Source organism: Scomber japonicus, chromosome 11 (assembly GCF_027409825.1).
Source record: "Scomber japonicus isolate fScoJap1 chromosome 11, fScoJap1.pri, whole genome shotgun sequence".
Classification (NCBI taxonomy): Eukaryota; Metazoa; Chordata; class Actinopteri; order Scombriformes; family Scombridae; genus Scomber; species Scomber japonicus.
The window spans coordinates 86,591-114,379 of record NC_070588.1 but is presented as its reverse complement, the minus strand read 5'-3'; the positions used below and the strand labels follow the sequence as shown (position 1 = coordinate 114,379).

At 46.1% G+C, this 27,789-nt stretch overlaps 2 protein-coding genes across 3 annotated transcripts in view; both read right to left on the bottom strand.

The window, feature by feature from the left end:
- Window positions 1-1,426, bottom strand: part of gtdc1 (glycosyltransferase-like domain containing 1) — a 28,971-nt gene extending 27,545 nt beyond the window's left edge. The window contains exon 1 of the mRNA XM_053328696.1: window positions 1,412-1,426. Within this exon, the coding sequence (XP_053184671.1) occupies window positions 1,412-1,423 (12 nt within the window). The 5' untranslated portion in view covers window positions 1,424-1,426. The remainder of the gene's footprint in view (window positions 1-1,411) is intronic.
- Window positions 1,427-6,114: 4,688 nt separating this feature from the next.
- Window positions 6,115-27,789, bottom strand: part of zeb2a (zinc finger E-box binding homeobox 2a) — a 64,551-nt gene continuing 42,876 nt past the window's right edge. The window contains exons 2-9 of one of the 2 annotated variants that reach the window (XM_053328874.1): window positions 25,770-26,054; window positions 18,418-18,486; window positions 17,796-17,990; window positions 16,811-17,025; window positions 14,262-14,370; window positions 11,628-13,522; window positions 10,619-10,799; window positions 6,115-7,377 (exon numbers count right to left, since the gene is read on the bottom strand). In XM_053328874.1, the coding sequence (XP_053184849.1) occupies window positions 6,764-7,377; window positions 10,619-10,799; window positions 11,628-13,522; window positions 14,262-14,370; window positions 16,811-17,025; window positions 17,796-17,990; window positions 18,418-18,486; window positions 25,770-26,054 (3,563 nt within the window). In that variant the 3' untranslated portion in view covers window positions 6,115-6,763. The remainder of the gene's footprint in view (window positions 7,378-10,618; window positions 10,800-11,627; window positions 13,523-14,261; window positions 14,371-16,810; window positions 17,026-17,795; window positions 17,991-18,417; window positions 18,487-25,769; window positions 26,055-27,789) is intronic. The other variant, XM_053328875.1, reaches the window with a different exon arrangement.

Here is a 27,789-nt window from a genome sequence, read left to right as displayed (position 1 = left end):
ATTGTGTTTTAATAGTTTAACTACGGATACTCGTCCACAGAGCTCAGGAAAGATGTGATCTAAGTTCAACATGTTCATGACATGTTTGATAAATATGTTTCTATAGTAACTAAACCGTCTGCTGATCAATAACCAGGAGCAACGATCAGTCGACGGCATCGATATGAAATGTTTATTTATTCCCGTTAATAACTTCCCTCCGTGCAGACGCTCGTTCCTCTTCCACACGAAAACGTTTCAGTCAAATTATGTAAAAAAAATGAATTCTGTTTTAATCGGCCAAAATCACAAAATCACAAAATCACACAGTCACCCGATCACACCATCACACTGCCCTACATCGACAGAAATCCACACGACACACACACACACACACACACACACACAGAGACACACACACACACACAGCGCAGCATCTTAACAGCTCTGAGAGAAGAACTCATCTCTCTGTGTTCTGGTTGGATGGGGGGGGGGGGTATCTCTGACTGCAAACCTTTGACTCTAATATAACAGTGCTGGAGTAATTCATCTGATTCATATGAGCAGCCAGCATCACACACACACACTTTTGATATATATATATATATATAATCTATAAACTGATAACCTTTAAATAGTTTCAGTTTGAGTGTAAACATGATGTAATGTTTAAACTTTATATACAGACGGTTTATTCATACATTAATTATGTTACAGGTTTTATATTACTACTGATGTACTATCAACGGCCACTTCTGTCTGTTACTTTATTTATTATTCATCATTTTGTCTCCAAAGAATAAGGAAATACTCTAAAAACAATCAAAAACTCCTCAGAGAAAAAAAAGAAAAATGTTTGTGACTGATAAATGATTAATTACTGATTAAAAGATTAATGTATTTTATTATTTTAAAAATGTATATTTTCACATGATTCATGTTCAGACTGACTCACATCAAACAATCAGTTTGTGTTGCTTTAATTATAAAGTTGTTTTTATCTAATTACTCATTTATTATATTTTATATCACATTATCTATTATATTATCTATTATATGTTATATTATACTATCTGTTATATTTGATATATTATCTGATATATTTTATATTTTACATTTCAGACAGAAATATGAGTTTTTACTTCACTGCACTGAACTCAGAGGGACGCCGTTAGCTGTTAGCTTCACATGCTTCAGTTACCAATGGATAAAGGCTAACAGCTAACGGCTAACGTCGTCCCTCCCCCCGGTTCCCTGCCGGTAACAGCCTCCCTCCCCCCGGTTCCCCGCCGGTAACAGCCTCTCGGAGGACCGGAGCAGCTCCCTGGCTGCTGCCTGTAGGGAACCGGCTATGTGTGCCCGCAGCGGGGGTTAAACAGCGGCCCGCGTCCCCTCACATGGACGGCTAGCTCCGCCACGCTACCTCACTCACCTCCGACTGCATCAGTCCGGCGCCCAACGGCATGACGTAGGCCAGCGTCATCACGTCGGCTATAGGCCCTGCGTCATCACGTCGGCTGTAGGGCGGGATATCGCGAGCTTCCAAACAATTTAAATATAGTTTTTAAAAGATAATAATATAAATGTATGCACTAACGTTATATTACAGCTCATTTAGTGAACATAAAGGATTCAATAGCTAAAGCAAAAATATACATTACAGCAGTATTAACTACATAATGTTTAAAATATACATTACAGCAGTGTTAACTACATAATGTTTAAAATATACATTACAGCATTATTAACTAAATAATGTTTAAAATATACATTACAGCAGTGTTAACTACATAATGTTTAAAATATACATTACAGCAGTGTTAACTACATAATGTTTAAAATATACATTACAGCAGTGTTAACTACATAATGTTTAAAGTATACATTACAGCAGTGTTAACTAAATAATGTTTAAAATATACATTACAGCAGTGTTAACTACATAATGTTTAAAATATACATTACAGCAGTGTTAACTACATAATGTTTAAAATATACATTACAGCAGTGTTAACTAAATAATGTTTAAAATATACATTACAGCAGTGTTAACTAAATAATGTTTAAAATATACATTACAGCAGTGTTAACTAAATAATGTTTAAAATATACATTACAGCAGTATTAACTAAATAATGTTTGCAGTAGTAATGGTAGTAGTAGTTATAATACTAGTTAATAGTAGTAGTAATGGTAGTAGTAGTTATAATACTAGTTAGTAATAGTAGTAATGGTAGGCTAGTGATAACAGTAGCAACAGTGGAAACATCAGGTAGAAGTAATAAGATAATAGTAGCGGTTGCCACGGTGATGTGTCTCCCCTGTCAGCGGTTGCCACGGTGATGTGTCTCCCCTGTCAGCGGTTGCCGTGGTGATGTGTCTCCTCTAGCAGCGGTTAGAGGAGGTAACGTGACTCAGCGCGGTTTCATCCTCGATTCCTCCGTTGGTTTCAAAGGTCGAGATCGTGATGCCATTTAATTTCAATCGATATTTGATCGTCTCCTTTAGCTGGAATACATTCTGGTTAAAGTTGGTTTCTGTCATTTAGGCCGACGACTGCTTTGCTTTGTTTTAAATGAATAATAATAATAATAATAATTTGACAGCTTTAAGCAGTTTATTAAGAATACTTTCATGTTTGGTGCTGAACGTTTGAGCTGCAGATATAAATGTAGATTAAAACTCATCCGTGTGAAAGTCTGATAGATTTATTCATGGACTGAATCAATAGATGAGGTTTGGAGCGAGTTGCGTAACGCAGCGGGTCTATTATGATGAACACTGAGAGTAAACTCTTCACCTGCTTTTATTAGCATTCATTACTCCAGAGGTTCAGTTCATGGTCAGTGTCTCAATACTTCAAAGAGGCTGAAACCGTGTTTGTGTAGAGAGAGAGAGAGAGAGCGGGTCATTCACACTCTTCATTAAATATGTTTCACGCTGAAGACGATGAAAACCAGTCCAGCTCCGGTCCGACCGACACGAGCTGCAGGCACCGAACGAGTTCCCATTAAAACACGTCGCTGTGAAAGTCGTGATCTGGTTTTTCGTGGACTGAGTCAGTCGGTGAGAGTTGGAGAGACGGGTGGGATAAGTTTAAATGTGACAATGTGAGGAGAGAATAATTTATTAATTTAATATCAGAGCAGATTACGTACAGTCTCGTGTTCATTCATCTGTTCTTAGTAATATTATTATTATTCATGTAGGGAATGATAGTTGCCTTTTTATTAATGTAGAGAGAAATAACCCAAAACTAACTGATAACACGAAAACAATATATAACAGAATAAATCTGATTTAATGAACTGAAATAAATTCAGTGAAATAACGATTAAAAATAATAAAATAAAAACATTTCTAGATTAGAAAACGATCTTTATGATGTTGGATCCTAACTGACTTTACTGTCGTTGTTTCCATGGTAACGACACGAAACTTTTACACTTTACGTAAAACCAACACGCGATGAAAGACGAATGTTGTCCTGGGTTAGGACCATAGAGGTTAGCACAGACGACAGAGCTGAAAGATATTTATTGATCTGTAAATGTGTGATTTTCTTTCTAATGTTAAATTATTATTTTCTTATTTTATGTAAATTTATTTATTTTAAGTGAAAGTGAGTAAAACAGCGGCTGGTTCATGTGTTTGATGTTAATGAATAAAAAGTGAATCCAACGCTTGTTACAAGAAGAATAACACAGCTTTATTAAAATTTAATTTGGCTACATGTATTCATGGTCATTTCCAAGAGAAAGTAAAAATTGAATAATAATAATACTTCAGACATTTCAGGAATTCCTTCATCATCATCATCATCAGTCCTCCGTCTCCTCTTCAGTGGGATGAATAAAGTGGATTTTTTTTTTACTCTCAAAAATACAGTGTTTCACAATAATATCGTATCAAAAGTTCCCCGAATTTAGAATTTCCAGTAGTTTCAAAAAACGAAAAACAACAAAATGAAACAAAAACAAAACAAAGAATTGAAATGTTCCGAATACCTTCGACGCTCTACTCGTAGTTTTGCTCCAATAGTCAATGACAGAATCATTTTACTAAAATATATCTATTTGTGAGGAACTCTAATACTGTACACTACAGTATGAAATAAATAAAATTAGGAAATATAAAATGAGTCACATAAATAAAATGGTAAATTCTCAAAAACAAAAAGAAGAAATTTGCGTTGGAAAATTCAACAAAAAAATGTAATACTGACAAAAATACTGTCATGGAACAAAAAATACAGAAAATTGCACAAACATATGTAAACTAACAAACTGCCGTCTATCTACGCTAATACTGACAAATCAAAACAGGATGAAATATTCATTTAATATGAAGCCGAGCAGAAACACGGTGATGAGCACTGTACAGGGATGGCACAGGTGAAAGGTTTGCATATAAGGCTTTCTCTGGAGAAAAGTCATCACATATTCTGCTCCGCACGTTTAAGACTCACATCGACATTTTATTTTAACATCACACAGGTTTAAATGTTCCTTCACGTAAAGAAAAAAGAAAAAAATCAACAGGCCCAAAATCGTGTGGTTAGTTCGCAAAAATAAACAAAGAAATTTAAAAAAACGTCACAGTGAGACAAGAACACATTAACACTGACAGGAAGTGACCGCGTGTTCGTAACACGACATTAACACTGACAGGAAGTGGCCGCGTGTTCGTAACACGACATTAACACTGACAGGAAGTGGCCGCGTGTTCGTAACACGACATTAACACTGACAGGAAGTGGCCGCGTGTTTTCCCTCTTTTTTTTCGTTCGTTTTGTAGTGATTCGGGGATCAAACACGAGACACAGGAAGTTAAGAACATGGTAGCACCACACAGCTTTTAGGCCTTTATAATACTGTACATTAAATCATCAATACTTCTTCTTCTTTTGTTTTTGTTTCATTTTTTGCATAATGTGGATTTTTAAACAATCCCACAGCTTCATGACGAGGACGTCGGCGTCATCGCGTTGCATCAGTCAGGGACTGTACGCTAATTATCCCATTATTATCATCTCTTATTATCTCTTATTATCTCTTAACTGTTTTCATGGTTTCTTTAATTACACTCAACACAATGTTGATTTCCACATTTTGGGAATAATACTACATATAAACTTTAAAATAAAATATGATTTATCTTTACAGCACATTACGTTTCTCTGAACATGAAAAACTTTTAAACATTTTAACGCCAGATGTTCGATTATCCGAATAAAACCTCAATATTTCCTTCATTCGTGCTACAGCTAGCAGCAGGTTAGCTTAGCACAACAGCTAGCCTGGTCTGTCCAAAACTAGGTGTCGAAAACTAGAAACCTTAAAGGTTTCTATTACCGAAACCTGTCGACTGAAATAAGTGGGTACCAGGGAGTCTGGAGACGATACCTGCAAACCTGCATTTGTATTGACTTGCTCACAGCCAATCAATGCAAGCGTTCTTTCATTTAATGCGACATGTGATTGGCCCACTGCCACAGCAGCTACGACCCGTCTGTGGTGAATTTGAGCACTAAGCTCCCGTTCCTCTACGGGCCCGTTCCACTAAGCTCCCGTTCCACTAGACGCCCGTTCCTCTAAACGCCCGTTACTCTAAACGCCCGTTCCTCTAAGCGCCCGTTCCTCTAAACGCCTGTTCCTCTAAACGCCCGTTCCACTAAGCGCCCGTTCCTCTAAACGCCCGTTCCTCTAAACGCCCGTTCCTCTAAACGCCCGTTACTCTAAACGCCCGTTCCTCTAAGCGCCCGTTCCTCTAAACGCCCGTTCCTCTAAACGCCTGTTCCTCTAAACGCCCGTTCCACTAAGCGCCCGTTCCTCTAAACGCCCGTTCCTCTAAACGCCCGTTACTCTAAGCGCCCGTTCCTCTAAGCGCCCGTTCCTCTAAACGCCCGTTACTCTAAGCACCCGTTCCTCTAAGCGCCCGTTCCTCTAAACGCCCGTTACTCCACTAAACGCCCGTTCCTCTAAACGTCCACTACTTTACGCGCCCGTTACTCTAAGCTCCCGTTACTCTACGCGCCCGTTACTCTAAGCTCCCGTTACTCTACGCGCCCGTTCCTCTACGCGCCCGTTACTCTAAGCTCCCGTTACTCTACGCGCCCGTTACTCTAAGCGCCCGTTACTCTAAACGTCCACTACTCTAAGCTCCCGTTACTCTACGCGCCCGTTCCTCTAAGCTCCCGTTATGCTACACAAACATACATAAACATGTTAAAACGGACTTGTGTTTTTAGTTTGTACGAATGAAAGGAACAAAATAAAAGGTATGAATCAGTTCTTGCTGCTTTTGGACAGAGGCTAGCTTTGCTAAGCTAACTAGCTGCCAGCGGTGGAAATAAGTGAATTTAATATAATAATAAACATATAATAATATAATAATATAATAATATACGTCAGTCCTTTAACTACTTGTGTACTTTTACTGTCGGAGGATTTTTCATGCAGGACTTTAACTCATAATGAAGTATCTGCAGTATGTGAGTACTTGTTCCAGCGCTGGCAGCAGCTGCTCGTCATACGGAACATCTGGCACATTTACAATAACGTTAGCTTGAACTGAGATAACGTTAGCATCACGTTAGCAACACACTAACGTAATCTCAGTTGAATGTGAAGACAAACGATCCGCTGAAACCTTCATGAGTCATTTTTGGTGAGTGACAGTAGGAGTGAATAAACTGACCCCCCCCTCTAATAATCAGTGTACAGTCCCTGAAGGATCTCTCAAAGTTCTCAAAGCATTTTTCTTGTCACTTCCTGTTTGTGGATCAGTCCTCCTGGTCCGACTTGCCGTCTGTCTTCCCTTCTCGTAAACTCTCGTCCATCAGCTGCGTCGTGTCTTTGCCCTCGCCGTCGTCCCTCGTCGAGTCCATCTGGCTCCTGCTGTCGCCCCCCCCTTCCTCCTCCTCTTCCTCTCCTTCCCTAAAACTTGCTTCCTGTCTGTCTGTCACGTCCTCGTACGATTTGTCCACTTCCCTCTCGCTCACTCTTCCCTCGCTGCCGTCTCTCAGGATCGTGCCGCCGGCGTCCTCCTGCTGGTCCTCGGGGTCGGAGTATCCGAGCGGCCCCAGGCCCTGCAGGTAGGCCCTCCTCATCAGCAGCTCGGTGGGCTCCATGCCGCCGCCCGCCGCCACGCTGCTGCCACCGCCGCCGCCTTTGTCCCTGGCCTCCCTCTCGGCCGCCTCGCGCTCCTCCGCCTCCCTCTTGCAGTACGAGTATCGGTGGTTCATGTGCTGCGAGTACGAGCCTGAGTGGGAGAAGCGTTTGCCGCACTTGTCACACTGGTAGGGTTTCTCTCCGGAGTGCAGCCGCGAGTGCTCGATGAGATGGTGCTTGTGTTTGAAGGCCTTCTTACAGATCTGACACTGGTGAGGACGCTTCCCTGCAGAGACACAACGGGACAGGAAGTGTGAGGACAGGAAGCCGCTGAGAGTCGACAACGACACGATCACAGCAAACATCAAACATCTGGAGGTTTGATTCTGTTTCAAAGACACAAAGAGTCTAATATCTACAAGTCAGTGAAGGTTAGAAATGACCTTTAACCTTTAACCTCCTCAAACTGAAACATGAAGAACACCACACGTTTAAATATGATTCAGATGTTGTTTTATATTTAGAGTAAAAACTTTAACGTGTTTCTGCAGGTTCAACTTTAATTTAGTTTACTGTTTAAAACCAGTTATTCCACTCATGAAGACCAAAGTATGTTAATAATGTCTGCGGATAGAGCTGCAGCAACTAGTTTATTAGTTAACTGAAATAAAGATTCTGCTGTGATAGAAACCGATGATCATTTGATTAATTGGGATAATCGATTGTTAGTTAAATGATCATTTAATTATAACTTTATTCATGTTTTTATATCTTATAGAAACTGTTTAAAATCATGAGCACAAAGTTCATAAGTCTCTGAATAAGTCTGATTGGCTGATTTGCTTTTGGGGGACACGTGATTGGTCTGCTGATGAAACGTCAAACGTGTCCGTCTGTTGCCGTGGCAACGAGATACCAGAAACGCCGCAAGGCAACGTGAACCGGCGGCGGTCTGCGATGACATCACAGCGCCAGATTAAACCTGAGGAGGAATCCTTCAGAGCCGTCACACACACACACATTAATACACACACATTAATACACACACACACTCACACACACACACGCATACACACACACATTAATACACACACACACTAACACACAGATACACACATACACACACACACTAACACACACACACACACACACACACACACACTAACACACACACACACACACACACACACTAACACACACACACACACACTAACACACAGATACACACATACACACACACACTAACACACACACACACACACACACACACTAACACACACACTAACACACACACACACACACACACACACTCTCTCCTGGATTTACTACGTCTTGGTACCAGCGGATCTTTCTCCCATCTGACTCTGAACAGGAAGCTTCACTCTGCTGCCAACCGACACGCTGAACGCCGTCCAAACACACATCCCACGCACACACGCACCAAAAAACACGCCTTCACCCCGAGAGTGCCAACACACACACACACACACACACACACACACACACACACACACACACACACACACACACACACACAAACACACATGCAGCAGATCGTGGCCACAAATAGCCTCGAACGCCTGTAACATCCACCATAGCTGGCATAGTTTACTGTCACACACACACACACACACACACACACACACACACACACACACATATATACACACACACACACACACAGATACACACACACACACACACAGAGCAAAAATAACCGAGACGACGGATTCCTCCCTGAGTGAAGGGGGGGGGGTCGGTGGGGGGGGGGGGGGGCATGTGGGGGGGGGGGCAATGATGCAACCGAGTGAAAGACATGAAGGTGAACCAGGTTTCAGCTTCAGAACGACTCAGGTGAGATTATCAGTTTCTGAACATCTGAGCTCTGTGTGTGTGTGTGTGTGTGTGTGTGTGTGTGTGTGTGTGTGTGTTAAACAGGGTTAGGGTTAACCCCCCAAACTCTCTCTGACTCTAAAATCATCCACAGGAGCGACGCTTTCATTTTTCTGCTGGAAGAAACTTTCATCTTTTTCATTTTTTATCTGACAAATATAATTTATAATTACTTAATTACTATATTACTATATATTACTTTACTACTATTGTTTTTTATTTATATTTTATTGTTTATTCTTTTAATTGACATTTTGTATTGTCATTATAAATCTGTATCCTGTAATAATATAAAAAAACATTAATGCATCATGAGGATGAGGAAGGATTTTTTAAGTTTCTCCCAAATTCAGCAGATTGTTCAGCATCGATCGTTCCTCTTCTTCATGTAATTATAATTATAATTATTATAATTATAGTTATTATAATTATAGTTATTATAGTTATAATTACAGTAGCTTCTAATATTTAACAGAATTTAATGTTCAGTCTCATTTCTTCTGTTTTTAAATCATTTCCACTAAACGTCATTTTTAGTTTCTGTGATTTTTCTTTGAGCTCCAGATAAAAACATCTGAACACTGGGTTAGACAGACCAGATGAACTTTAACATCTTCAGGTTCAGTTTGTCGTGTTTGTTTCTTTCAGACGTTAAAATCTGTATTTCGTGGTTTTTAAAGACGGCGTTCGGGTTCGGGTTAGGTGACTCATCGTTGTCTCTGTTTAACTGTTCATATTCAGAATATGAATAATCTGCTTAATAAAAGAGAAGAGCAGTTATTGTGATTACTACAGTATGTTATTGCCTGTACGCGAGGATATAAGATGAAGATAAGATATAAAGTGTAATATACGTTTCCTGCTGTGTGAATACTTTCTAAAGATGAGTCATGATGTTTCCAGATGAAAGCGAAAGGCTGCCAGATGTTTCACCTGACAGATGTTTCACCTGACAGATGTTTCACCTGCCAGATGTTTCACCTGCCAGATGTTTCACCTGCCAGACGTTTCACCTGCCAGATGTTTCACCTGCCAGATGTTTCACCTGCCAGATGTTTCACCTGACAGATGTTTCACCTGCCAGATGTTTCACCTGCCAGATGTTTCACCTGCCAGATGTTTCACCTGCCAGATGTTTCACCTGCCAGATGCTTCACCTGCCAGATGTTTCTGTCCAGAACTGTTTGTTTAAAACATGAGAAATAGATCATCGCTCTGCTGTAATTAATATTTCCTTTTGATCTTCAGTCTGAATAAACACACACATGCACAGCAGCACATGCAAACATGCCCTCCTCCTCCCCCCCCCCCCCCCCCCCCTTCCTAGCGCTGCACAAACATCCCAATATGAACGAGATGCTGCAGAATATGTTGCTTATATTTGGGGCGCTGAGTGTTTATGTAATCCTCTCCATATTAACTGATCCCTACCCCCTGCTGAAAAGAAAGGAACATGTTAAAGGCCATGAACAGAGAACAAAACAGAACGAAACAGAAGAAAGAAGAAAAACTAGACGTGGGGGGGGGGGCTATGTGAGCCAGCGGATAAAAGACTGAAGACATAAAATATGAAGGTAGAGGGCACAAAGCATCGGGGGTGGGGTAAAGAAGAAGTGTCCAAATGTTATATATACCTGTGTGCTCATATTTGTGTCTTAGGAGGGAACTGGTCTTCTGGAATGTTTTGTCGCACAAGTCACACGCGTACATACCACTTTCAGTCTTCTTAATCTTCTTCCTGGAGAGCAGCGAATCGCTGTCTGCCAGGTCGTCCAGGCCTGACAGATAGTCCGCCGTCCCGTCCAGCAGCTCCCCCTGAGACACAAAAACACACCGATTCAGTACAGCCAGATAATCCCACACCTGTCGGCTTCACACTCAGAGACCCCCCCCCCCCCCACCGCCTCTATGATCCCAAGTCTGGACAGAGCTTAAAGGCCCGACCTGGGTAAGTCCCTTCATCCAGGGGACACTTAAAAAAAGGGGAACATATGGAGAAGGGAGGTTTGAATGAAGCGCTGTGATGAAGGAAGAGAGCAGAAAAACAAAACTCGACACCATCGGTTGTAAAACTGCCAAAATACACAAAACAGTCTCAGCATGTCGCTGCTCTAGACCTCTCAATCACACCACATGATCTTCCTCAGCAGATAGCTTTGCCCAGTTTTCTTTGAGATGTGGAGAATAGAAACTCACTCTTGACCCGACCGAGACGGGAACATAAGCAGCTACTAAAGGTCCACGTGCTCTGAATGTCCTGTTGACTTCATTTATTTACACTTCCCTGATGAGCAGCTTTCTGTTGGGTGTGAATGAACTCCCTCAGAGGTGAAGCAGGAACTAACATGATGCTATTTTACTGCCTGTTGCCTACATTCACACATCAGTGACAGAACACTGCTGTCAGTGATCCATTAAACAGGAATCTGTGTGCTGCCCAGATTAACTACGAGCACTTCTTTGTGTGGACTGAGTCTGAGTCTCCCGTTGGACTCAACTGGGGACCAACTGACACTGAGGAGCATTAAAACCTGGCGCCTGGTCCGACACCCCGATCTACACTGAACCAGGACTCGGCCTTACAGGCAGCAGATTTAGAGGCTTTGTAAAAATGACAACACTGATCATGTTTGTTACCGTTACCTGGAAACCTGGTTTCCGTTGGTACTTTCTCCTCTGCTGCATTTCAGCAAATGTGGCCGCCCCGGTGGCGTAGGTGTAGGCCATGTGGGGCAGGAAGCTCATGGGGTCGAGGCCCGGGTATGGCCTGAGGCCCGGGATGGTGGCCTGCGCAGGAGACATGAAGGTAGGCGGAGGGAAAGCTCCGTGAGTCGGCAGGGAGGTGTAGACGGGGCTGCCTGTGAAGGGATTAATCCCAAAGATCGGACTGGTGCTTTTCTCCAGCTGGTGCATGGCGTTCCCACCGCCATCTGCGCCCAGGATCTCCTTCTTGATGTGGACCAGATCCAGAGGCCTGGACGCCTGGTCTTGTACTTGCAGCTCACCGTTGCGATCAATGCTGAAGCCGTTGGGTCTGTGTCGCTTCCTCTGTGCCATGTGTTTGGGCAGCGACAGATCCAGTGGTATATCCCCATGGGCATCCTCAGAGGCTAGGCTGTTTGGAGTGTAAGAGCTACTCTGAGAGTTTTTGGAGGAAGTGGAGGAAAGGTTGAGGGGTGACGGAGTGTTGTTCCTCAAGTGGTCCAAGGGGTCTAGTGGTTTGTCCCCTGTTGTCTGCCTGTTGGCTGTAAACTGGTTGTTTATTGAGAGTCTGTGGGAGGCGTCGCCATTAATGAAATCTACGGCAGGATGTGACAACGGTGACCGGGTTAAGCTGTGGTTTCCGTCTGATCCGCCGTGGTCAGGAGTGGGCGACTTTTTCCTCAGACCGCCTCCGTGGTGGTTTTGGCTCTTCCACTGGGCAAACCACTCCTTAACAAACTCTTGAGGAAGGCCGACAGCAATTGAAATCTTGAGAAGTTCCTCTGAGTTGGGCTCAGTGTTCATGGCGAAGTAGGCCTTGAGCACTGACACGTGGTCCTTGAAGGGGTTGATGGGGCTGGTGCTCCGCTCGTTAGTGGGCAGCTCAGAGGACATCGCCCCCCTGCGGCGCGCGGGACTGGTCTCAGCCGGCTTGAGGACCGCTTTGATGTCCTCGTTCATCTTGCACAGGTAGCGCTCGTGCTGGTGCAGCGGGATCGGCCCAGTGAAGCTCTCCTTGCAGAACTGGCAGGAGAATGGCAGGAACTGGTTCTGGTTCTGGCCATCATGGGATTTCTCCTCACTGAGATCCACAGAGTGGTTCTTCTCCTGTTTGATGTCCACTTGCCTCTTGGAGTCATCGATCAGACTCTTGGCCTCGTTGACCTTCTCCAGCGTGTAGTCGATGATACTCTTAGTGGGGCTGCCGTGGCCCACCAGCTGGAAGCCGGCCTGCTGAGCGGACAGCGCCAGCTTCTGCTCCTCCATCTGGGCCCCCAGCTCCTTCATGTAGGCCCTGAGCTTGGAGATCTCCTCTGGGTTCCCGTCCATCTTCTGCCTGCACACAGTGTTGTCCACAATCTGAAGCACCTTCTGCACCTCGCTCAGGTTGTTCCCAAGATGCCCTCCGTAGCCCAGCAGGGGCAGGTCTATCCCCAGCCCGCCCAGATGTTGAAGGGGGCTCTGAGAGGAGCCATGGAGGCCCAGCGGGCTTCCGCCACGATTGTTCATGTAGACGCTCGCTCCCCCAAACTGAGAGGCCATCAGCAGCCGGTACTCGTTGAAGTCTATGGGCTCGGCTTTGATGTCCAGCTGACCCTGCTGGTCATGCGGGCCGAGCGGCCGCCCGTTTTCCAGTTTGTGGCGCAGCTGTGCGAGGGCGGGGCTTCCAGGCGATGAGGTCGTAGAGTTCGGGGAGGAGCCGGGCTTGTTTCCGTTGCGTACTCGTCCGTTGACGGCGATCAGTCCGATGCATTTCTTGCTGCTGATGTGAGAGCTGTAGGAGCCGGAGTGGGAGAAGCGCTTCTTACAGTTGGAGCACTCGTACGGCTTCTCGCCTGAAACAGGAAATAAGATTTTTATTGTTCATGTAGTTCAGTGAAGCAAGTGTTGCCAGTTATTTGGTTATTTGGTTATTTGGTCACGTGTGTTTAAAAGTTTTTACATCAATATATTTTTAATATTACTGTAAAGACTCAGTTATTATAACAGTTACATTTATGTTGATATGAATCCATGTTTGTCTTTTTATTTTTAAATGAATCTTTCGTGTTTGGTGAACTTTGACCAGCAGCTAACGAGCTGTGACGGTCTGAAGTGAAAGAAGCTCTCGTGGCTGATGAGCTGCGATGTTCATGAGACCCTGACTCAAACACGACCGTTCAATAAACTGTGTGTGAACTTCATTTGTTGTTAATGACTGAACTCAGTTAATTAAAACCTTAGCCTCTCTCTACACACATGTATTCACCTTGAGTAGATGTATAAATATAAAGCGGGTGAATTCGAGGCACATGATCAATATTTAACATCACAGTGATGTGATCGGATGACTTGACAGAAAAAGAGAAAATGAATCATTCAAGTAGCTGCGTGTGTTCAGACCAGAAATAAACATCTCAGTTCAAAGGATTCAGAGAAAAGTTTCAGTTGTTTCTATTTGTGTTGCTTTGATGGTGTGATGAATCAGCTCTGAAACAGGTCAGCTAGCTGAAGAGAAGCTGATGAGTCAGTGAGCAGAGGATTATTAAGCCTGTTTCACTGCGTGTTGGGGACAGGCCTGAGAGGACGACCCACCGCTGTGAATGCGCAGATGCTCCTTCAGGTGATGTTTGTATTTGAAGGCTTTTCCACACTCGGTGCATTTGAACTTGCGGTTTCCAGCTCCTTCGTTCAGCAGCTGCGGCTGTGGAGGGAAAAACAAAAAGTTGAGATGTGCTGAAGGCCGAGTGGGAGTCGGCGAGCAGAGAGGGAAGCAGATTACGAGCTGACGGGGGAATTTAATAGTAGTTTGTAAAGCAGATCTGATAGATTCTCCTCGTAGATTAACTCACCGGTGAAACACATTCTGAGAACAGTGTGGGCTGACTTTGTTCAGAGGTTTGTGGTGGAGGTGCATTCCCGCCATTTGAAATGCAAATGAGGAGATAAACAAACACAAACAGTGTCGGGGGGGGGGGAGACGGCCCCCTCCGACTGCAGCGAGTGGGAGATGAAATCCCTGAGATTCGTCTGATTGTTGGAGTGAATATAAAATATAAACTCCACTTCTGCTCGTTTAACAGCAGAAACGCTTAAAAACGTCTTTTAAATGAATATGAGACAAACTTCCCTTTTAATAATACTCAATAATACTTTTATATGAGTTTCATTTAAACACAGATGAAGATTAAAAGCTGATTATTGTCCATTTAAAACTCAGTTAAATTAATTAGTTTTATATTTGATGTTTTTACTCACATGAAGAAAAGAGAAATAAATTAAATTAGAAATTAAAACCATCAAAGTAAAAACCTGACTGAGTTTGAATTGGTCCTGATTTTATGAACTTTAACTGATTTAAATGAGAATATTGAACATGTTGTAATAAAGAAGTTTGTGAATTATAAAATAATGGAGCAGTTATTGTTGAGACGGCGTTTTCAGGTCCTGACATGAGTCAGCGTCTTCGCCTCCGTCTCCGTTTAACTTCAGAGGAAGTACACAAATAAACAAGCACTTAAAGTCATTTGGGGATTATGATTCTTTAACCCAGCCGGGACAAGACCATCTGCTTCTGTTTAAGGATGGGGGGGAGGGGGGTCAGGTATGGGGGGGGGGGGGGGTACGAGAGGGGGGGGGGTATTTCTGCTGCTGTGACGCTGATCTGAGGTCCGACGCTGACGAGCTTAACTCAGCTGCTGGTTAGGTGAGTTTAACGTTTAACGCTGCTTGGCTCCAACCCCCCAACCCTCCAACCCCCCAACCCTCTAACCCTCCAACCCTCCAACCCTCTAACCCCCCAACCCTAACCCCAGCCCCAACCCCTTCAACCCTCCAACCCTCTAACCCCAGCCCCAACCCTCCAACCCCCTAACCCCCCAACCCTCTAACCCCCCAACCCTCTAACCCTCTAACCCTCCAACCCTCCAACCCTCTAACCCCCCAACCCTCCAACCCTCTAACCTCCTAACCCTAACCCCAGCCCCAACCCTCCAACCCTCCAACCCCCCAACCCCCCAACCCTCTAACCCTCTAACCTCCTAACCCTAACCCCAGCCCCAACCCTCTAACCCCCCAACCCTCTAACCCTCCAACCCTCCAACCCTCTAACCTCCTAACCCTAACCCCAGCCCCAACCCTCCAACCCTCCAACCCCCCAACCCCCCAACCCTCTTACCCTCTAACCCCCCAACCCTCTAACCCTCCAACCCTCTAACCCTCCAACCCCCCAACCCTCCAACCCTCTAACCCTCCAACCCCCCAACCCTCTAACCCTCTAACCCTCCAACCCTCCAACCCCCCAACCCTCTAACCCTCTAACCCTCCAACCCTCCAACCCCCCAACCCCCCAACCCTCTAACCCTCTAACCCTCCAACCCTCCAACCCCCCAACCCTCTAACCCTCCAACCCCCCAACCCCCCAACCCTCCAACCCTCTAACCCTCCAACCCCCCAACCCCCCAACCCTCTAACCCCCCAACCCTCTAACCCTCTAACCCCCCAACCCTAACCCCAGCCCCAACCCCTTCAACCCTCCAACCCTCTAACCCCAGCCCCAACCCTCTAACCCCCCAACCCCCCAACCCTCTAACCCCCAACCCTCTAACCCCCCAACCCTCTAACCCCCCAACCCTCCAACCCTCTAACCCTCTAACCCTCCAACCCTCTAACCCCCCAACCCTAACCCTAACCCTAACCCCCAACCCCCCAACCCTCTAACCCCCCAACCCTCCAACCCTCTAACCCTCTAACCCCCCAACCCTCTAACCCCCCAACCCTCCAACCCTCTAACCCTCTAACCCCCAACCCTCTAACCCCCCAACCCTCTAACCCCCCAACCCTCCAACCCTCTAACCCTCTAACCCCAGCCCCAACCCTCTAACCTATAACTTTATTGATGAGTCCAAATTGAACAAAAGAAAAACAGTTTAAATGTTTTTTTAAAATGAGTGAAACTGACAGTAAAAACAGAAACATTTATTTATTAAAGACGATTCGAGTAAATAATCTGCAGAATATTTGATACTGAAAATAATTAATTATAATTATTATTTTATTATCTTTAAATCTGAGTCTGCTGTAAAATAAACTGACAGTGACATCATCATGGCTTCCTGCCGTCATGTGACCGGCGTGTCAGTCACCTGATCTCTGGCCGGCTTGTGCGTGGTCATGTGACGCTCCAGCTGAGCGCGGTGGCCGAAGCTGTCGGCGCACAGCGGGCAGGCGAAGCTCTCCTCGTTCTTCTCGTGGCGATATTTAATGTGCTCCTTCAGAGACGTGAGCCGCTTGTATCCGCGGTCGCAGTACGGACACGTGAGCAGCGCCGCAAAGTCATCGGCGGCGCCCGGCGGCACGTCTGAGGGGTCAAAGGTCACAGCGGAAACAGGAAGGTCAATCAAAGGTCATCTGACTCTCAGTGATAAAAAGTTACAGAAGTTTCCTGTTTATGAGTTTCAGCTTTAAACCCTCCTGTTGTCCTCAAGTCAGGGAAGGAAGGAAGGAAAGGAGGGAGGGAGGAAGGACAGAAGGATGGAAGGGAGGGAGGGAGGGAGGATGGAAGGAAGGAAGGGAGGGAGGGAGAGAGGATGGAAGGGAGGAAGGGAGGGAGGAAGGGAAGGAGGAAGGAAGGGAAGGAGGAAGTGAGGAAGGAAGGAAAGGAGGGAGGGAGGGAGGGAGGGAGGAAAGAAAGGAGGGAGGGAGGAAGGAAGGAAAGGAGGGAGGGAGGGAGGGAGGGAGGAAAGAAAGGAGGGAGGGAGGAAGGAAGGAAAGGAGGGAGGGAGGGAGGGAGGGAGGAAAGAAAGGAGGGAGGGAGGAAGGAAGGAAAGGAGGGAGGGAGGGAGGAAGGAAGGATGCAAGGAAGGAAAGAAGAGAGGAAGAAGGAAGGAAAGACAGGAGGGAGGAAGGAAGGACAGAGGAAAGAAGGAAGGGAGGAAAGGAGGGAGGTAGGGAGGAAGGAAGGGAGAAAGAAGGAAGAGAGGAACGAAAGAAGAGAGAAGGAGGGAGGAAGGAAGGAAGGAAGGGCGGGAGGAGAGAAGGAACAGACGGGGTCAGTTTGACCCGGGAGGACGACAGGAAGGTGAATTATTGACTGTTAATAATAAAACGTGAGGTGGTGTTTGTTCTCACCATGCTCGCTCTCGTCCGGACCGAAGGCTTCGGGCGTTCCCAGCCGCGTCACCTCCTCCGGGGCTTCGGGGTAGATGATGGCGGTGTCGCTGCGCTGCAGGTACTCGGCGATGGTTGCCGGGTGACCGTCGCCGTCCTCCAGTTTACGCTTCAGGAAGTACTCGTCGAGCTCGGAGACGCCGTCCAGACGCTTCGCTGCAGAGAAACGTTCATAAGAGAGTTTAACATCGTCTGCATAGAAGAGAATATTCTATAAATGATAATTATAATTATATAAAGGAACAAAGCTAACCCTAACGCTTCTAAACGTCTTTAACTTCACGAGTCCTACGTTAACGTGTGTGTGCTGTGATCAGATTTAAATAATGAGATTAATATGAGACACAAAGTCAGAATTTAGACTCTAAGAAAGGTTCAATAGAAACGTTAATGTTGTTCGGCAGCATTTTATTTATATTTCATCATTTTTCTTAATTCAAATTTAATGAGTTTTTTTTGCTCTGCACTTTTGTTGTTTGTATTTACTACAAATGTTTCAGTTTTAAACAATTTATATACTCGTTACCTCGTTACATAGTCTATACGTTATTATATATTATATATTACGATATATTGATCGGACCTGTTCCGTTTCCCACCGCGTGCAGAGACGCCTCCGGACCGTCGGCTTCATACTCGTCCTTCCTGTCATCTGTTCAATAAAACGACAGAAAACAGACATTAACTCATGTCCTCCATCTCCTCCTTCTCTCCCTCCTCCTCCTCCTCCTCCTCTCCCTCCTCTTCCTCCTCCTCTTCCTCCACCTCCTCCTCCTGGGGGGGGGGGGGGGTCAGCTGGTTCCTCCCTGACAGAATCACAATCTGAAGGTATTTTCCACATAATGAGTGAACCTACACTGAGGCCTATTGTGTTTGCTCCTCCTGGGCCTCCTCATGTGACTCCTCAACAGGAGTCACATGTATCATAAGCTTCATTCAGCCCTTCAAAGAGGGGGGGACACACCTCCTCCTCCTCCTCCTCCTCCATAGCAACGGGGGGGGGGGGGGGGGGGGGGGGGGCTGCCTCCCCCACATCTCATATCCCCAGGAGAGAGGCAGCATACATGAATATGAAATTATGTGAGTATATGAAAACGTATTTAACATGAAGGGAAGCTTCATAACAATTATAAATATGAAACACATGTAAAGGTAATAATCAGGTAATCAGATTGATTATAAATATAAAACATGTAAAGGTAATAATCAGGTAATCAGATTAATTATAGATATAAAACATGTAACGGTAATAATCAGGTAATCAGATTCATGATGTTGAGCTGTGTTACATCAAGTCTTCAGGAATGTGTTTAAACTGCAGATTTTGCTCCAAATCTGACAAAATAAACTTCATTTATCAGAAACTCCTCTTCAGTGAATGACAGGTTGTATTAACCAGTTAGAGAACCAGTTAGAGAACCAGTTAGAGAACCAGTTAGAGAACCAGTTAAAGACCCAGTTAGAGAACCAGTTAGAGAACCAGTTAGAGAACCAGTTAAAGACCCAGTTAAAGACCCAGTTAGAGAACCAGTTAGAGAACCAGTTAAAGACCCAGTTAGAGACCCAGTTAGAGAACCAGTTAGAGAACCAGTTAGAGAACCAGTTAAAGACCCAGTTAAAGACCCAGTTAGAGAACCAGTTAGAGAACCAGTTAAAGACCCAGTTAGAGAACCAGTTAAAGACCCAGTTAGAGACCCAGTTAGAGAACCAGTTAAAGACCCAGTTAGAGAACCAGTTAGAGAACCAGTTAGAGACCCAGTTAGAGAACCAGTTAGAGAACCAGTTAAAGACCCAGTTAGAGAACCAGTTGCTGTGGCTCTGATGGGAACACTGGGAGACATGTCTCTCTGTCTGTTTTCACCCACTCATCATTTTGTTGTTGAGAGAATAAAACGACTCTTTGTGTTTCAGCCCTGACGTCAGAATAATGATCTTCAGTTTGTGGTTAGAGTTGGTAGGGCTGGTAGGGCTGGTATGGTTAGTAGGGTTGGTAGGACTAATAGGGTTGGACGGGTTAGTAGGGTTGGTAGGGTTGGTGGGGTTAGTAGGGTTGGTAGGGTTAGTAGGGCTGGTAGGGCTGGTAGGGTTGGTAGGGTTAGTAGGGTTGGTAGGGCTGGTAGGGTTGGACGGGTTAGTAGGGTTGGTAGGGTTGGTGGGGTTAGTAGGGTTGGTAGGGCTGGTAGGTCTAGTATGGTTGGTAGGGTTGGTGGGGTTGGTAGGGCTAGTGGGGTTGGTAGGGCTAGTAGGGTTGGTAGGGTTGGAAGGGTTAGTAGGTTTGGTAGGGCTGGTAGGGTTGGAAGGGTTAGGAGGTTTGGTAGGGCTGGTAGGGTTGGTAGGGTTAGTAGGGTTGGTAGGGCTGGTAGGGCTGGTAGGGTTGGAAGGGTTAGTAGGGCTGGTAGGGCTGGTAGGGTTAGTAAGGTTGGTAGGGCTGGTAGGGTTAGTAAGGCTGGTAGGGCTGGTAGGGCTAATAGGGCTGGTAGGGTTAGTAGGGTTAGTAGGGTTGGTAGGGTTGGTAGGGTTAGTAAGGTTGGAATGGGTGGTAGGGTTAGTAAGGTTGGTAGGGCTGGTAGGGTTAGTAAGGCTGGTAGGGCTGGTAGGGCTAATAGGGCTGGTAGGGTTAGTAGGGTTGGTAGGGCTGGTAGGGTTAGTAGGGTTGGTGGGGTTGGTAGGGTCAGTAGGGTTGGTGGGGTTGATGGGGTTAGTAGGGTTAGTAGGGTTGGTGGGGTTGGTGGGGTCAGTAGGGTTGGTAGGGCTGGTAGGACTGGTAGTGTTGGTAGGGCTGGTAGGGTTAGTAGGGTTGGTAGGGTTGGTAGGGTTAGTAGGGTTGGTAGGGTTGGTAGGGTTAGTAAGGTTGGTAGGGTTGGAAGGGTTAGTAGGGTTGGTAGGGCTAGTAGGGTTGGTAGGGCTAGTAAGGTTGGTAGGGCTGGTAGGGTTGGTGGGGTTGGTAGGGTTGGTAAGGTTGGTAGGGCTGGTAGGGTTAGTAGGGTTGGTAGGGTTGGTGGGGTTAGTAGGGCTGGTAGGGTTAGTAGGGTTGGTGGGGTTAGTAGGGCTGGTAGGGTTGGTAGGGTTGGTGGGGTTAGTAGGGCTGGTAGGGTTAGTAGGGTTAGTAGGGCTGGTAGGGTTAGTAGGGTTAGTGAGGTTGGTAGGGTTGGTAGAGCTGGTAGGGTTAGTAGAGTTGGTAGGGTTGGTAGGGTTGGTGGGGTCAGTAGGGTTGGTAGGGTTAGTAGGGTTAGTAGGGTTGGTAGGGTTGGTGGGGTCAGTAGGGTTGGTAGGGTTAGTAGGGCTAGTAGGGTTGGTAGGGCTGGTGGGGTTGGTAGGGTTGGTAAGGTTAGTTGGGCTAGTAGGGTTGGTAGGGTTGGTAGAGTTGGTAGGGTTGGTAGAGCTAGTAGAGTTGGTAGGGTTGGTAGGGTTGGTAGAGTTGGTAGGGTTGGTAGAGCTAGTAGAGTTGGTAGGGTTGGTAGGGTTAGTAGGGCTGGTAGGGTTGGTAGGGTTAGTAGGGCTGGTAGGGTTGGTAGGGTTAGTAGGGTTGGTAGAGCTAGTAGGGTTGGTAGGGTTGGAAGGGTTGGTAGGGCTGGTAGGGTTGGTAGGGCTGGTAGGGTTGGTAGGGCTGGTAGGGTTGGTAGGGCTGGTAAGGTTGGTAGGGTTAGGGTTAGTAAGGTTGGTAGGGTTAGTAGGGTTGGTGGGGTTGGTAGGGCTGGTAAGGTTGGTAGGGTTAGGGTTAGTAAGGTTGGTAGGGTTAGTAGGGCTGGTAGGGTTGGTAGGGTTAGTAGGGCTGGTAGGGTCAGTAGGGTTGGTAGGGTTGGTAGGGTTAGTAAGGTTGGTAGGGATAGTAGGGCTAGTAGGGTTGGTAGGGCTGGTAGGGTTAATAGGGTTAGTAGGGCTAGTAGGGTTGGTAGGGCTGGTAGGGTTAATAGGGTTAGTAAGGTTGGTAGGGTTAGTAGGGTTGGTGGGGTTGGTAGGGTTGGTAAGGTTGGTAGGGCTGGTAGGGTTAGTAGGGTTGGTAGGGTTGGTGGGGTTAGTAGGGCTGGTAGGGTTAGTAGGGTTGGTGGGGTTAGTAGGGCTGGTAGGGTTGGTAGGGTTGGTGGGGTTAGTAGGGCTGGTAGGGTTGGTAGGGTTGGTAAGGTTGGTAGGGCTGGTAGGGTTAGTAGGGTTGGTAGGGTTGGTGGGGTTAGTAGGGCTGGTAGGGTTAGTAGGGTTGGTGGGGTTAGTAGGGCTGGTAGGGTTGGTAGGGTTGGTGGGGTTAGTAGGGCTGGTAGGGTTAGTAGGGTTAGTAGGGCTGGTAGGGTTAGTAGGGTTAGTGAGGTTGGTAGGGTTGGTAGAGCTGGTAGGGTTAGTAGAGTTGGTAGGGTTGGTAGGGTTGGTGGGGTCAGTAGGGTTGGTAGGGTTAGTAGGGTTAGTAGGGTTGGTAGGGTTGGTGGGGTCAGTAGGGTTGGTAGGGTTAGTAGGGCTAGTAGGGTTGGTAGGGCTGGTGGGGTTGGTAGGGTTGGTAAGGTTAGTTGGGCTAGTAGGGTTGGTAGGGTTGGTAGAGTTGGTAGGGTTGGTAGAGCTAGTAGAGTTGGTAGGGTTGGTAGGGTTGGTAGAGTTGGTAGGGTTGGTAGAGCTAGTAGAGTTGGTAGGGTTGGTAGGGTTAGTAGGGCTGGTAGGGTTGGTAGGGTTAGTAGGGCTGGTAGGGTTGGTAGGGTTAGTAGGGCTGGTAGAGTTGGTAGGGTTAGTAGGGTTGGTAGAGCTAGTAGGGTTGGTAGGGTTGGAAGGGTTGGTAGGGCTGGTATGGTTGGTAGGGCTGGTAGGGTTGGTAGGGCTGGTAAGGTTGGTAGGGTTAGGGTTAGTAAGGTTGGTAGGGTTAGTAGGGTTGGTGGGGTTGGTAGGGCTGGTAAGGTTGGTAGGGTTAGGGTTAGTAAGGTTGGTAGGGTTAGTAGGGCTGGTAGGGTTGGTAGGGTTAGTAGGGCTGGTAGGGTCAGTAGGGTTGGTAGGGTTGGTAGGGTTAGTAAGGTTGGTAGGGATAGTAGGGCTAGTAGGGTTGGTAGGGCTGGTAGGGTTAATAGGGTTAGTAGGGCTAGTAGGGTTGGTAGGGCTGGTAGGGTTAATAGGGTTAGTAAGGTTGGTAGGGTTAGTAGGGTTGGTAGGGTTGGTAGGGTTGGTGGGGTTGGTAGGGCTGGTAGGATTGGTAGGGCTGGTAGGGTTGGAAGGGTTGGTAGGGCTAGTAGGGCTGGTAGGGTCAGTAGGGCGAGTATGGTTGGTAGGGTCAGTAGGGTTGGTAGGGCTAGTAGGGTTGGTAGGGCTGGTAGGGCTAGTAGGGCTAGTAGGGTCAGTAGGGCGAGTATGGTTGGTAGGGTCAGTAGGGTTGGTAGGGTTAGTGAGGTTGGTAGGGTTAGTATGGTTGGTAGGGTTGGTAGGGTTGGTAGGGCTGGTAGGGTTGGTAGGGTTAGTAGGGTTGGAAGGGTTGGTAGGGTTGGTAGGGTTAGTAGGGTTGGTAGGGTTGGTAGGGTTAGTAGGGTTGGAAGGAGGGTTGGTAGGGTTGGTAGGGCTGGTAGGGTTGGTAGGGTTGGTAGGGCTGGTAGGGTTGGTAGGGTTGGTAGGGTCAGTAGGGTTAGTAGGATTGGTAGGGTTGGTAGGGTTGGTAGGGTTGGTAGGGTTAGTAAGGTTAGTAGGGTTGGTAGGGCTGGTAGGTTTGGTAGGGCTAGTAGGGTTAGTAGGGTTGGTAGGGTTAGTAGGGCTGGTAGGGTTGGTAGGGCTAGTAGGGTTGGAAGGGTTAGTAAGGTTAGTACGGTTGGAAGGGTTGGTAGGGCTGGTAGGGTTGGTAGGGCTAGTAGGGTTGGTGGGGTTAGTAGGTTTGGAATGGTTGGTAGGGTTGGTAGGGTTAGTAGGTTTGGTAGGGTTGGTAGGGTTGGTGGGGTTGGTAGGGCTGGTAGGGCTAGTAGGGTTAGTAGGGTTGGTAGAGTTAGTAGGGTTAGTAGGGTTAGAGTTCGTAGGGTTGGTAGGGTTAGTAGGGTTAGTAGGGTTATAGGGTTAGTAGGGTTAGAGTTAGTAGGGTTGGTAGGGTTGGTAGGGTTAGTAGGGTTCTCTCTCTTCCTCTCTTTTACTTTGTTTTCTTCAGCTTTCCTTTTACACATTTTCATCCTTTCATTTCCATTTCTTTCCCTCTGTTTCTCCCTTTTTGCTTTTCCTACTTCTGTTCATGTTGATCAGACAGAAGCTTCAGATGAGCAGCAGAAAGCTCCTTCACCCCGAGGTGTTGTTTGTACTGAGAGTATCTCTCTGGGAAGCCATCTGCCCCGAGAGCAGCTCAGCTCTGCTCAGACACTTCCTGTCAGTAAACCTCACGTTCACCTGCTGCCACACACTCAGTGACATCATCATCATCATCATCATCATCATCATCATCATCATCATCACGTCTTCATCTGAGTCTGTCCCCACGCTACATGATTTAAACAAGCCGTCTCAGAGAGTCTCAGAGAGTCTCAGTGAGTCTCAGAGAGTCTCAGAGAGTCTCAGAGAGTCTCAGTAGAGTCTCAGAGAGTCTCAGTAGAGTCTCAGTGAGTCTCAGAGTGTCTCAGAGAGTCTCAGAGAGTCTCAGAGTGTCTCAGTGAGTCTCAGTGAGTCTCAGAGTGTCTCAGAGAGTCTCAGTGAGTCTCAGAGAGTCTCAGAGAGTCTCAGAGAGTCTCAGTGAGTCTCAGTAGAGTCTCAATGAGTCTCAGAGAGTCTCAGAGAGTCTCAGTGAGTCTCAGAGAGTCTCAGAGAGTCTCAGTGAGTCTCAGAGAGTCTCAGAGTGTCTCAGAGAGTCTCAGTGAGTCTCAGTAGAGTCTCAGTGAGTCTCAGAGAGTCTAAGAGAGTCTCAGAGTGTCTCAGAGAGTCTCAGAGAGTCTCAGAGAGTCTCAGTGAGTCTAAGAGAGTCTAAGAGAGTCTCAGTGAGTCTAAGAGAGTCTCAGTGAGTCTAAGAGAGTCTCAGTGAGTCTCAGAGTGTCTCAGAGAGTCTCAGTGAGTCTCAGAGAGTCTCAGTGAGTCTAAGAGAGTCTCAGTGAGTCTCAGAGTGTCTCAGTGAGTCTCAGTGAGTCTCAGAGAGTCTCAGTGAGTCTCAGAGAGTCTCAGTGAGTCTCAGTGAGTCTCAGAGTGTCTCAGTGAGTGTCAGAGTGTCTCAGAGTGTCTCAGTGAGTCTCAGAGAGTCTCAGAGAGTCTCAGTGAGTCTCAGTGAGTCTAAGAGAGTCTCAGTGAGTCTAAGAGAGTCTCAGTGAGTCTCAGTGAGTCTCAGTGAGTCTCAGAGAGTCTCAGTGAGTCTCTGTAGAGTCTCAGAGTGTCTCAGAGAGTCTCAGAGTGTCTCAGAGAGTCTCAGAGTGTCTCAGAGAGTCTCAGAAGAGTCTCGGAGAGTCTCGGAGAGTCTCAGTGAGTCTCAGTAGAGTCTCAGTGAGTCTCAGTGAGTCTCAGAGAGTCTCAGTGAGTCTCAGTAGAGTCTCAGAGAGTCTCAGAGAGTCTCAGAGTGTCTCAGAGAGTCTCAGTGAGTCTCAGAGTGTCTCAGAGAGTCTCAGTGAGTCTCAGAGAGTCTCAGTGAGTCTCAGTAGAGTCTCAGAGTGTCTCAGAGAGTCTCAGTGAGTCTCAGAGAGTCTCAGTGAGTCTCAGTAGAGTCTCAGTGAGTCTCAGAGAGTCTCAGAGAGTCTCGGTGAGTCTCGGTGAGTCTCGGTGAGTCTCGGTGAGTCTCGGTGAGTCTCGGTGAGTCTCGGTGAGTCTCAGTGAGTCTCAGTGAGTCTCAGTAGAGTCTCAGTGAGGTCCTTGGAGGATCTGGATGGACGCTGAGGTCAGCCTGCTGCTCTTATGATGGTGGATGTAAATGACTGTCATGAAGCTGTTAATGAGTTCTGTTTGAATCCTAATTAAAAGTCTTCATGGTTCTCCACCATCTGATGAAGGTCATGATCTCTGACAGAAAGCTCCAGGACTCACCGGTGCCGTTCAGGTGTCCGCTGGTGTCGTCTTGCAGCCTCCAGCCGTGGTGTAGACTCTCCCTGACCTCTGACTCCTCCGGGCCGCCGTAGGATAGCAGAGCGTGGGCGACCCGCGGCGACGCCTCCAGAGTGGGCACGCTGGCCGGGCTGCCCGCATCTTCATCCTCCTCTCCTGCTCCTCTTCCTCCTCCGCCATTAGCGAGGCCGTTCTCCTCAGACACCAACGTCCTGTCGTCTTCGTCCGTCTCCGAACTCGTCTCCACCACGTTCTCATAGTTCAACACTGCAACACAGACGCAGCACAGAGTGAGGAGGAGGAAGTAACATCAGTGAGATCAGGTTTTAGTGATTAATGATCGATATATAAATGACCGAGTGAAGAACGATGAAGTTTTCAAACAGAAGCTGAAAAATGTAATCAGCTGCTTCAAATAGGTGTCGGTGTTTAGCTCAGTGGGTAGAGCTCCCCCCCGCCCCATGTGTAGAGGCTACAGTCCTTACTGCAGGTGACCCCGGTTTGAATCCTGCACTGAGTAGTCCTATCCTGCATGTCACCCCCCCCTCTCTGCCTCCTGTTTCCTGTCTCTCTCTACTAGTCTGTCCATTAAAGGCAAAAAGCCCCAAAAAATATACTTAAAAAAAAAACTGCTTCAAATAAACCTTCACAGCTTCTCCCAAGTCAGCATCCACAGTAACATACCAATAACCAATAACCAATAACCAATAACCAATAACCAATAACTGCAGACACAGAAATCCTCTATTCAGGGTGAACCAGGAAGAGGAGGAGGATGACATCATGGGAGCTTTTTACTTTGAGTGCTGCAGTAACGTTTCCCTCCAGTTTATAATATGATCTTTGTATGTTCTCAGTGTTCATACGTGTTTATAATATGATCTTTGTATGTTCTCAGTGTTCATACGTGTTTTATAATATGATCTTTGTGTTCGGGGGTGCAGCACAACTGCACAACAGGTGCAAATTAAAAAGGGGAGCCACGGCGGGCCGGGCCGAAATCTGCTGACCTGGGCTGAATACCAAGAGCAGGGGCGGGGGTGTAGGCGGGGGCGGGGGTGGAGGGCGTGGGACAGAGCCGGCTTTAATAAGAGGTGTGACCAGCAGGATTTAGGAGAGTTCAGACGGGGTAATGCCCTCTGTGATCAGGGGGAGAGAAGAGGAAGAAAAGAAAGCTGAGAAGTGAGACGTGAATGCTCGTTGTGTGGTCGAAGGTATACCATGGATATAATATGATCCCCCCCCCAACACACACACACACACACACACACACACACACACACACACACACACACACACACACACACACACACACACACACACACACCCCCCCCATACACCCCTCCACACCCTCTGCTATTGTAGTCTTTAACTTTTGGCTGAAAGAGTTTGTGACCTGCTGCAGAGAAGAAGAATTCAGAGTCTTTATATTCAATCTATAAAATAAGAATCAGCTCAAGTTTTTACTCTTTGATCACAAAGTTAAAACCATAGACTGTATATAAAGTTATATAAAGTTAAAACCATAGACTGTATATAAAGTTATATAAAGTTATATAAAGTTAAAACCATAGACTGCATATAAAGTTATATAAAGTTATATAAAGTTATATAAAGTTAAAACCATAGACTGTATATAAAGTTATATAAAGTTAAAACCATAGACTGAATATAAAGTTATATAAAGTTATATAAAGTTAAAACCATAGACTGTATATAAAGTTATATAAAGTTATATAAAGTTAAAACCATAGACTGTATATAAAGTTATATAAAGTTAAAACCATAGACTGAATATAAAGTTATATAAAGTTAAAACCATAGACTGTATATAAAGTTATATAAAGTTAAAACCATAGACTGTATATAAAGTTATATAAAGTTATATAAAGTTAAAACCATAGACTGTATATAAAGTTATATAAAGTTATATAAAGTTAAAACCATAGACTGTATATAAAGTTATATAAAGTTAAAACCATAGACTGAATATAAAGTTATA